The following is an 11,493-nucleotide window of genomic DNA, read 5'->3' on the forward strand; positions in this document are numbered from 1 at the left end:
TCAATACATCTTCTTAATTATTAATTTCAAAAGAAGAGCAAGTATATCTGTATATGTATGAAAGTCAACACGGCTGGTCCTACAAAAATAAGACCAGAAGAGAGGCAATTGTTACTCAATTACAGATAGTTGGAAGAACATTCCATTGCATTCTAAAATTAAGAAATATGGTTGATTTTAATATAGTTAGAAAGAAAATAAGATATATAAGTAATATAGATAAGAAAATAATTAAATAGAAGGGAAAATGGAGTGCATGATAGGTGGAAGTATTGCTAGGGTGTTTAAAGATCAAAATTGTATATTTAAGCTTTACTCTCTCCAATTTTTTTTTATGGTCAATCTTTACTCTCTCCATTGGTCCATGAAGACTTCTTACAAAAACAAATTTTGGGGTCAAGAGACTTCTTTGATCCTTTTAAAACATGAAGTAAGTATATATAAGCAGCAAGCAACTTTTGTAAAAAAAAAAAAGGCAGCAAGCTAATTAGCCGTTACTCATAGCCCATAGGGAATGGGCCATGGATCACTCCACTGGTTTAGCCCATAGGTACTGTTTTGACCCAAAAAAAAACCGAGAATCACATCATTGATTAAGTTATTTTTATTGACTTTTTTGAAATTAAGTAATCACTATTAGTGATATAATGACTTACTTCATCATCTAAAATGAGTCCACTGACCAATTTTCACTGTCATAGCCTTTTTGTGAATTTCACGATGAAATGTAGGAAGAAAATGTTTAAGTTGTTTCTTGAAATGAGTAAATGCATCACTATCCAAACTAAGATATCAAATCAAATTTTTAACATAGAAAGCTCAATAAGGAAGCATATAACATGTAAACATGATTAACATCTCATAATTGTGTGAGGATATTTGAACCAAGAACATTTATATCCTTTTTTTTTTTTTTTTGAAAAGAAGAACATTTATATCCTAGTTAGGTTATTTATAGCTGCTAAGTATTTTTTCGTACACAGAAACATATTACTTGACTTGATGGTTCTGTTGGTTTGATATCTCTTATTTATTTTTATTCAAATGCACACTAATGACTTACTTCATCATCTAAAATGAGTCCACTAACCAATTTTCACTATCATAGTCTTTTTGTGAATTTCACTATGAAATGTAGGAAGAAAATGTTAAAGTTGTTTCTTGAAATGAGTAAATGTATCACTATCCAAAATAAGATATCAAGTCAAATTTATAACATAGAAAACTCAATAAGGAAGCATATAACATCCCATAATTTTGTGCAAGGATATTTGAATCAAGAACATTTATATTCCGGTAAGGTTATTTCTAGCAGCTAAGTTTTTTTCGTAAACACGAGCATATACTACTATTACTTAACTTGATGGTTCTGTTGGTTTGAAAGCATTTTACGGTTCAAACGCACACTAAAACAAATCTACAATCATGATGAACTCTTTATCAATTTTGAGATTTTGCCCTTTAAATAAGAACAGCATGCTGTACCCTGGTCTCAAATTCCCAATAAAAATGAGGACAATCAATTCAAAAGCTTAATGTCCAAGTATTCAATTCATGTATAACAACAAAACAATGGTTCACATAGTTCTCATTTCTCAAACAATCACTCTTCCCAGTTTCCACAACAACACATACAAAAACCAAGAAAAAAGAGCATAAATAAAAAATTTCACGAAAATAACAGCTCTGGTTCAGAACAGAACATCAGGAACAGCCTGCAAATGAATCAGCCTTCCTCAACTGGAGACCATTACAGTACAGCAGCAACAAAAGCAATTCCAAGGGACATCAACATTGTTCCTTGAACGCTAATCAACTTGATGGCACCAGAAGTGGCCTTCTTTGCTCCCTGATCATCACCATCTTCATCAGATGAGTTATCCTTATCGGATTTCGGCGCATTCGCAAGAGTGGGTGCAGGAGCAGGAGACTTAGGCTTAGAGAAATCCAGAGGAACAAGCACCTTGTCCACATGATATATAGCAAGTGTTTTATCCGAGTACACAATGCCAGTGAGTGTTGCATTAACCGCCCCAGTTGAAATGTTCACACTGTTCCCATAAGCTGTAACATTGATCTGATACCCTTTTGGGCTATCACTTGCAAGTGTCAGAACAGGGTTGCTCAGGGCATCAAAATTTGAACTTGACACATATTGTGGAAGAACATGGAACTGTATCAGTTCCTTTTGTTGGCGACCGTCCAGAGAGTTGAAGTACCCAGCTTTGAGCTGTGAAAAGGCACCATCATCTGGTGCTAAAATGGTTAAACCACCATTTTTTGTTGTTACCAATTGTGCATTGACCTGGTTGATGATTTGTGTGGTTTTGAGAAGGCGAATCAGCGTGTTGAATGATTTTGCTTTTCTGAGGATTTTGATGATGTCTTGGCCGGAAGAATCAGAAGAGGGTGATTGGGGCAGTGAGGGGACTAATGGTTTTGCTGGTGCTGGAGCTAGTGATGCTGGGGAGGGTTTTGCAGGGGATTTTTTTGGGGATGCAGCTGGTGATTGGGCTGAAATGGTGGTGAAAAAGATGGGAGCAAATAGGAGAAGTGAGAAGAAGATAGCTTGCTTCATCTTCTTAATTGAAAGTTCTGGCTTGGTTGCTTTTCTGCTTTTGGAAAGATGCAAAATGTAAGGTTGCTATTGTTATTACAATGAATGTTTTGCTGTGTTGGAGGTGAAATGGAGCTGAGTGATTTTATACATACCAAGTGATTGATAGTTAGGTACAACTTTACAAGGTTTGATGCATGAACATAACCAATAATAATATGATGATTTATCTTATCTAGCTTGGAGATTCAGGTGGTGCATCAAGGCAGATAGATCAGGCGATTGAGAATGCAATTTGGAGCTTAAGTGCTTGCGTACATTTCCCTTGAACTAAACGTGAATCCACATTGAACTTAAAATGGCAAGATTATGTTTCTCCGATCTACATTAAACTTAACGTAGTAAATTCTGACTTCTCTGATGATACCTTGAGATACATGAAATTAGGTTAGCGTTTGCACCAACGTCAAACCAAACATACACTCAAGAGTAACTAGTAAGCTTTGCTTGAAATTGCAGGGATTAATGAATGAGAAGTTTGGTTGTGAGGTGATGAAAGGTGCTCAATAAAGCAGATAAGGAAACACTCCATTTTCATTCAGGTGAGACAGGTGTGAAATCAAATCAATGAATAAAAATAGCTGTTTATGATAGAACATATTGTTACACTAGACATAGATTTTAAATTACAGTATCCACTAGGATAGTCCTTTGTAGTGAACTACCATAGACGCCACCTTTTTTATACACCCATTAAGTTCATTTAAGGATCTGAAACACACTCACATCACACTTTAGGGGAGGAGTAATTCTTGACACCATAGCCAATCATGCTATGCAAACACACAACAAATGGTGTCGTAGCGAGATTATATCTATTGGATGAAGCTCAAGAGCAAATTTCCCATACTTGTATCAAATGTCAGAGAAAAACTGTCTGAAATTGCTTATTTTTCCAATCCTTGAAGTTTGATTAAATTATCCGTCACACCAAATCTGAAAACTTTTGACATTTGAGTAAATAAAATTACTTTATCCACAAATGTATTAGAGGAAAAGAAAACATTCATTTGAAGCATCACAGTACTGTAGTATTGAAAAAATGGTGGCCCTGATTGAAGAACATATTTTTAGGGAAATCTAGCCTCAAGAAGCACCTCAAAAGAGTACCAACTGCCACAAAATTTACAAGCAACACTATTTCTACCTTTGCCAGGTACAAGTGCTCCATAGTGCCAAGTGCCAACTCTATCCTCCGAGTTTAGCGTTGCCTATGGATGGGTCACACTCCAAGTTCATTAAGCTCAATGATTAGGACTTGAGGGACCGTGTACTCTCCGAGTTTAACAACCCAAACTCGGCCAAAACACGGGCATCATCCCTTCCCCCGACATTAAAACGTAATCCTAACTTTTCAATGGTCGTAACTCCCCACATAGTTAGTGGCATTCCCTAATTCAATAAGTCAATAATAACACTTAAATAACATCATCAATGCATTATGAAGCCACAAGAAAACTCCATCAACTCAATAGACAAAATGAATCTTTATAAAAGTGCTATAGACCAATACATCTTCATTTATTACGGATTCTGAATCTTAAGGTTAAGCGCTCTAGTGCCCTCTACCTAGGGCCGTGTATAGACATTTGGGGGCTTAAGGCGAAAATCGTTTAGGGCTTAAAGATACTTAATATATCATATAAATTTTCAATTACTTTATATTAACCTTCTAGCTTTTTGAGCTGCAAAATCATTTATAATAGTTTTATAATCAACAATTTTAACATTTCGTTTTCAATAGATAAATTAAATAGCTAACACTGTCGATATGATTTAAGAAATTTTAATTTTGAAAAATTTCTTTCAGTAGTAGCAACCGTTACAGAAATTGTAAATAAAATTCTATAGGTAATATTTACATTTGGAAAAAAATCTAATATAGGCTCATCGTGTTTCAAGAGAATTAATTGATTGATCTAGTATGTATAAAAAATACTCAATGCGAAAAGATTCTTTAGATGAATGTGTGATCTCACTACTAATATTTTCATCAAAATGAGGCTTTTTATGAACTTTTCATTTTTCGCGAAATTTTGGTTCTATGTCAATTTCGATGACTATTTTTTTTGTGTGTGGATTATAAGTCAATGCAAATTCATTTTTTATAATTTTTTAAATAAATGATAAGAACCATTTTCTCTTTAACTTTGTTGTTTCATTTGTTTTCAATATTTTCTTCCTAATAAGTAGTTGATCATGTAAACTATATAGAGTAATTTTCCAATTTTTTCTTTGGTTATTGTTAAAAAAATTGGGGCCTATGGATAATATGAAAAAATTGGGGCCTTAGGCATTTGCCTAATTTTCCTTATGGCTTCCACGACCCTACCTCTACCCTACCTTTAGAATTTGGAGGGAATACCAACCAATATCATCAGTATGCGCTCTAGTGCCTTCTTGTTCTCGAATCCCAATGGTTAGCTCAAGTGATAAGAGTTATGAAACATAAGGGTTGCGTGAAATGAAGGGTTAAGGGTTCGAACCCTGAAAAGAGACTAATTTACTAACATTAATAACAACTAACATTTATCTATCAAAACAAAAACTAGTAGGTTGAAGCACCTTTTCTTCTACACGTTGAAAACTCTTCTCTTGAAGGCATCTTAAAGAACTTGTAATAAGTTAACATTAAAAAAAATTGCACAAACACCTCTCTTGTAACAAAAAGCAAAATATCAAAGATCACATTATCAATTAAATTAAATATGAAGGTAAAATATGAGTTGATGAGGAAAGAGTCTAGAGATCAATCCCTAAATGATACAGTTTATCTTTATAATGTAAAATATATATATATATATATGTGTGTGTATATATGTCAAGTGAAGTCACCCAATTAATATCACAGCAGAAATCACTCAACCAACGTCATAAGAAAAAAATTAATATCAACTAATATCTATCACCCAATCAACTAAGTGCACCTTATTTCCTCAACCAATCAAACAAGATCACAAGGATCATAGCCACAAAACTAAGTATTAAAAACCTCATGTAAAAACTGTCCCATATATTATTCTCATGTGAAATTTTATATCTATCTGAATTAACACAATATAATATTTCACTTGAAATTCAAGTCACAGTAGGAGATTAGAAGATGCAAATCCCAAAATAAATAAATGAAAGTAAGAAAGGGTCAAAACTAAAAATAAATGAAACATTAGAGTCACCCATTTCACAACACATTGGCACTCACAAGTCACAACAATCCACAAACAAGCACCTTAAAAAAACATTCAGAAGCAGAGCAGATCGCTTCCATGGAGTGCGCGACCGGCCCCACCACCTCACACCCTCTGTTCCGCCGCCGCCGGTGATCATTCCACCACCCTTTCTTCCACTCCCCTCCTTCCCGACCACACACTCCCCATCGCGTAGCCAAAAAGCCTCACTATCGATCCATGTAAGGCTTCGTTCTCAAATCTCAATCTCTTCATTCATCGTTTTTTCCGATGCACCGAAAGATAATAATATTTTCCTTCACCTGCTTCTCCGTTTTGGTGAATAATTAGTTAGTTGTCAATTTGTTACACGCAGTAATACTGATTTTGTTAATTCGATGTGTGTTTCTTGCTGCATGTATTGGCTTCTAAATTCTTTCTCTGATTTCATGGAACCCATTTGATCAAATGAGTTAAGTTTAATTTTTCATGTTTTTTTTTTGGGGATTCTGGATACTGTTGAAGCTGAGATTGGAATTTTAGTTGGTAGTTTTACTGTTATTGTAGTGTTGATTAAGGATGTTATAGCTATGTTTTAAGTTAAATATGTTGGGCTATGGACTGATGGTGTTGTTGTTTTTGGTCTTCAATTTAGTATTGGCATGCCTTGAGTTATCTATGGGATGGGATTTGCATGGTTGAATGGAAAATTGGAGATGTTCATGAGAATAGTTTTGTTGTTTTCAGGATAGAATGCTTAGGTACTGGAGTTTTTAATGCAATTTTGGTGTGCCATTGATTTTTTTTTTTTTTTTGGCTTCTATGTAATGTTCTGCTCATGTGAAAGCTTTTGCTATTTGGGATTTGCTAAGAGATTGGGAGGATTTTTTATCCTTCTGCTAGTTGCTTGCAATTCTTTCATGAGTTCTTTTATATTAGTGATTGCTGACACTACTTAATCAATAAAATAGTTTATTTTTCATTCAACCTTCTTACGGAAAGAGGCCTCATACTTTTGATTTCACTTTCACATTCTCAACACTCTACTTTGTTCCCATTTTAATCTCTTTTTCTAAGTAGTTGGTAATCCTTAGTACCAGGAACTATAGGTTTAAGCATTTTCCTTTTCACTTTAAAACTTATGAGCATATTTAGTAATGAAAATGATTAGTGGAAAGTAGCCTTCAGTGCGAGGCGTTAATTTCTTGGATTAGGTCTCAATGTGTTCACTGCCTTGTGTTTATGGTTCAGAAATGAATAATTGAAATGCATGCATATATTGGATTGTTCTTGATGTCACTTTATATTTCCCATAGGTTGTCACTAAAGACTCAATAGTGATGTGTTAGTTCTTGATGCTTGTCTTGTTAATTTTCTCTCAATTTCTGTATGACATTTTCCTTGCCACAATTTTTTTTTTCAATGTTTCATAGTTTATTCCGATTTTTCTATTTTATAGGATATCTTTAGGCGTGTAATTTTCTAATAATGTAAAAAATCTTGACTGAAATTTCTGAATTTATTAAGGATTCAATTGAATCAATTATTTTTTCTGTAACTGCACTACTAAAGTGAAAAATGGGTCAATTTTCAGGATCTAAAGTCCCCTTTAACCTCACCTTTCACTTTGAGAAATCACTAGAAGAAGTGATAGTACGACAGTGATGAATAGCTCTGGGACACTCAAGTCTTCAAGTTCTGAGTTGGATCTTGATCGACCCAACATTGAAGATTACCTCCCATCAGGAGCCCTTATTCAACAAGAACCTCATGGCAAGCTTCGCCTGTATGCCTTCTCTTTTCCATATTCTGCTTGTGCTGTTATTTGGATTTGCACGTACACTGGGAATTCAATAAGAAGCAGTATTTTCTTCTCTTGATATTTTTGGAGAATGGAGTTTTAGTTGTCATTTAACATTCATAGTTTTCTCCTTTCTTGTGGAATGTTTTTTCAGGTTTGATTTGCTAGACATTTCTCCTACTTTATCTGAGGCGGCGGGTGCTATTGTAGATGTAAGCTTTGTCCCTCATATTTCGTTCACTGTTTTATATCAGTGATTTTCTTTTTGAGAACCAATTACGATGAAATTGTTATAAAACTGTACAGTGTCTTGCTTCCACAAATATCTTCATCTCAAATTTTATGTTTCCTTCTCATCTTTCTTTAGGGTATTCTTGATAATCAGCAAACTTATATTTTAAAGCTCAATGTCAGCGAATGTGTGTGTGTGTAATATATGTGTCTATACGGAATCTTAAAGTTATTGTCTTATTTTGTTATATCTAAGACCTTTTTCTGCTCTCCGGTTAGACGTTGGTGGTTTGCTCACCTGTTCTGAACTTTTTATGTTGGACAGGACACATTCACGAGATGCTTCAAGTCAAATCCTCCTGAGCCATGGAATTGGAATATTTATTTGTTTCCTTTGTGGTGTTTTGGAGTTGTGGTTCGATATTTGATTTTGTTCCCTTCAAGGTCAGCTTCTTTCTAAAGCCAGGCATCATATAGTAACCACAAATCTAGCTATTATAGGATCTAGATAGCTGATTTTAGATGCCTTTGCTCTTTTGTAATTAAGCAATGAGATTGACATTATGTTATGAATTATAAATTTATAACTTTTAGGATATGATTTGAACTTCAATTTTCACTATCTAATTCACCTTTCGTATTTGGCCTATTTGTCTCTCTTTGCTTCTTTTCATGTTAATGATTCCTTTTCTGTCATTTTCTCTGGCAAAGTGATGCCATCCTAATTGACTCTGCAGGGTTCTAGTGTTAACAATAGGATGGATAATATTTCTTTCATCCTTCATTCCAGTGCACTTCCTATTGAAAGGACATGACAAGTTGAGGAGAAGCATTGAGGTGCATATTCAACTTATTTTGGCTTTATTTCACCTTTTCTTATTTAAATACTCTGTCTGTACTCTTACACACTACTAAAACTACAGTAAATGACCATTCTAAGAGCTTGAAATGTAAATGACCCTTTCGAATTTTAATTTTTTTTTATTCAGTTTAGTCTTTAACATGCACTCTCTTTGCATTGACCTTCAGTTCATCAAATTAATTGTATTTAAATTGGTTGTTTCCTTCAGAGGACTTTGGTAGAGATGATATGCAGTTTCTTTGTTGCCTCTTGGACTGGAGTTGTCAAGTACCATGGGCCAAGGCCTAGCAGGCGACCGAAACAGGTTTGTCTAACATTTACTGATTTTGTCATTTTATCCTTCTTTACGTATTCAAGCTGGAGTAAAAGTTACTTCTTACTAATAGGAGCTTTCCCTTCATTTGTTTAATAGGTTTTTGTGGCCAACCATACTTCCATGATTGATTTCATTGTCTTAGAACAGATGACTGCATTTGCTGTTATTATGCAGAAGCACCCAGGATGGGTTGGTAAGCATATAGAGCTATCTTGTGTAGAACATATTACACAAAACTTATTCCTTCATATTGGATAAGAAGCTTTATGTTTTAAGCATTGGTATATAATTACACTCATGTTCTAACCACTAAGCGAATATGATAAGAACTGGCATGTATATAATTGATAGCTCTTTAGTTCATCAAATTAATTGTGTATGTTGGTGTGTATATAATTACACTCATGTTCTAGCTACTAATTGGTAGAAGAATTGAATGAAAGAAGAATTTTTGAGAAAAGTCTCTTATTCTCCAGAATTGGAAAACAGAGGAAAAGAAAGTATTACCTCCTGGATTTTCGAGAGACCCAGTTCTCTCCACTACTTCCCAGTATCCCACTAATTTCCTACCTTTTCCCATTTTTCCTTTCCTATTTATAGCATCAGGGTAGTTATTTCCATGCTAATAGTAATCCTAACTAACTATGACAGCTAGGATAGTATTTTGTTACAATTAACAAGTTACTACTAACAAGTAACAACTAACTCTCCTATTCAGATTTAGGATGCAGGGTTATTTTCCCCTGCATTGCTCTCATAGACCCTTGTAATATGGGGTAGAATCTTATCATAATGTGACTAGTTCACCCAATATATGTGGTGGTGTGCTTTGGGGGGGGGGGGGGGGTCAGGTTCACACCATTTTGTTCTTAGGCATTATATCCCTTGCTGTCAGGGATGATTTAGAGAAACTTATAGCTTGGTATTGTTGAATTATTATCATAATTTATCTTGACAAAAAATGATTTGTTAAGTTTATTAAAAAATTTAGCTCCTCTGCAGGATTATTGCAGAGTACCATTTTGGAGAGTGTAGGATGTATCTGGTTCAATCGTACAGAGGCAAAGGATCGAGAAATTGTGGCAAGGAAGTTAGTATAAATATAGTCAGTAGAAAATATATTTTCGTGTCTAATTACTATTTTTATTATATGATTTTTCATGTTTCAGGTTGCGGGATCATGTCCAGGGAGCTGACAACAACCCTCTTCTCATATTTCCTGAAGGAACTTGCGTGAATAATCACTATACAGTCATGTTCAAGAAGGTATGGGAATCATTTGCAATTGCAGTCAATGTAAAATGAGTTATGTCCTGCTATCATATTTTTGCATTACATTTTTTTATTCTTTTACGTGGTATGTTTTCTTTTCCTCTTCCTATACTCAGGAAACTTCTATTGAAACCTAATTTTTAATGGTGTTTAGGGTGCATTTGAACTTGGCTGCACAGTTTGCCCAGTTGCAATCAAGTACAACAAAATATTTGTAGATGCTTTTTGGAATAGTCGAAAGTAAGACGTTTCTAATGTTAAATTATTTCTACTAAGCTCACTGTTCAATGCTTATGATAGAGATTCTAAGTTTCATGCATTTGCAGGCAATCATTCACTACGCATCTGTTGCAGCTAATGACATCTTGGGCTGTTGTTTGTGATGTTTGGTACTTGGAGCCACAAAATCTGAAGCCCGGAGAGACAGCCATCGAGTTTGCAGAGAGGTACATAATCTGATCCTGATTGTTTGCGCTTGTTTGGCTTTCACTAGATGTTGAAATTGTGTCAATTTTATTGTAATTATGCAGGGTGAGAGACATAATCGCACATCGTGCTGGCCTAAAAATGGTTCCTTGGGATGGATACCTGAAGTATTCTCGTCCTAGCCCAAAGCATAGAGAAAGAAAGTAAGCTTAATTTCCTAGTTTCTTGGTATCCACTATGCTGTCATATTCTACATGACCTATGACATAGGTGTATCATTTGGATTATCAATTTTTTATATTCTTATGTCTCTGGTATTTAATCTTTGGTGGTTATCATGTATTTGCAGGCAGCAGAACTTTGCCGAGCTAGTGCTGCGACGCTTGGAGGAGAAATGATGTGATCCTTTGTATTTTATGCCTCTCCAACTCATATATTTCACTTGTTTTAATTTTATTTTTATGCTACTATTTATGACATTTAGGTTCTTTAACTGAAATTTTTGCACGCTGCCTTGGACACACTGGTGGAAGATTTACATTTTAAGGATGAATTTTTTTGGTGGGGTCGTATCTGAATCTTTACATGGCTTTTAAAAATGGCTTAATCCAGTTTTTGGTCCCCATCCTTTGTCATAAATATGACTTTAGTCCCTCGCCGGAGCAAAGGTGGGGATTGGTCCCCAGTTTTTGGCAAAATAGTTGGCTTTGGTCCTTCCGGCCGGTAGGGTCAACGCTGGAGCTCCGGGAAGCTCATGTGGCATTGCCATGTCATTTAATGAGCTTAGGTGGAATTTTTATT

General features: G+C 34.9%; 2 protein-coding genes across 2 annotated transcripts; one reads left to right on the plus strand and one right to left on the minus strand.

The window, feature by feature from the left end:
* Positions 1–1,523: 1,523 nt before the first annotated feature.
* Positions 1,524–2,684, minus strand: LOC130726288 (fasciclin-like arabinogalactan protein 12). Its single transcript, XM_057577532.1, has one exon. The coding sequence runs from the start codon at positions 2,576–2,578 to the stop codon at positions 1,751–1,753; it is 828 nt and encodes a 275-aa protein (XP_057433515.1). The 5' UTR covers positions 2,579–2,684; the 3' UTR covers positions 1,524–1,750.
* Positions 2,685–5,784: 3,100 nt separating this feature from the next.
* On the plus strand, positions 5,785–11,270 carry LOC130724574 (glycerol-3-phosphate acyltransferase 9). Its single transcript, XM_057575842.1, has 13 exons — positions 5,785–6,026; positions 7,379–7,570; positions 7,740–7,797; positions 8,142–8,260; positions 8,554–8,653; positions 8,887–8,982; positions 9,091–9,187; positions 9,997–10,084; positions 10,164–10,260; positions 10,421–10,506; positions 10,593–10,712; positions 10,797–10,895; positions 11,042–11,270. The coding sequence occupies exons 2-13, from the start codon at positions 7,449–7,451 to the stop codon at positions 11,088–11,090; spliced, it is 1,131 nt and encodes a 376-aa protein (XP_057431825.1). The 5' UTR covers positions 5,785–6,026; positions 7,379–7,448; the 3' UTR covers positions 11,091–11,270.
* Positions 11,271–11,493: the final 223 nt, after the last annotated feature.

Source organism: Lotus japonicus, chromosome 6, assembly GCF_012489685.1.
Source record: "Lotus japonicus ecotype B-129 chromosome 6, LjGifu_v1.2".
Lineage (NCBI taxonomy): Eukaryota > Viridiplantae > Streptophyta > Magnoliopsida > Fabales > Fabaceae > Lotus > Lotus japonicus.

Bases quoted from the DNA above. Each gene is read 5' to 3' on its own strand.
- LOC130726288 (XM_057577532.1), bottom strand. From the start codon at position 2,578: ATGAAGCAAGCTATCTTCTTCTCACTTCTCCTATTTGCTCCCATCTTT.
- LOC130724574 (XM_057575842.1), top strand. From the start codon at position 7,449: ATGAATAGCTCTGGGACACTCAAGTCTTCAAGTTCTGAGTTGGATCTT. The intron at 7,798-8,141 runs GTAAGCTTTGTC...TATGTTGGACAG, and splicing joins CGGCGGGTGCTATTGTAGAT to GACACATTCACGAGATGCTT. The intron at 10,261-10,420 runs GTATGGGAATCA...AATGGTGTTTAG, and splicing joins ATACAGTCATGTTCAAGAAG to GGTGCATTTGAACTTGGCTG.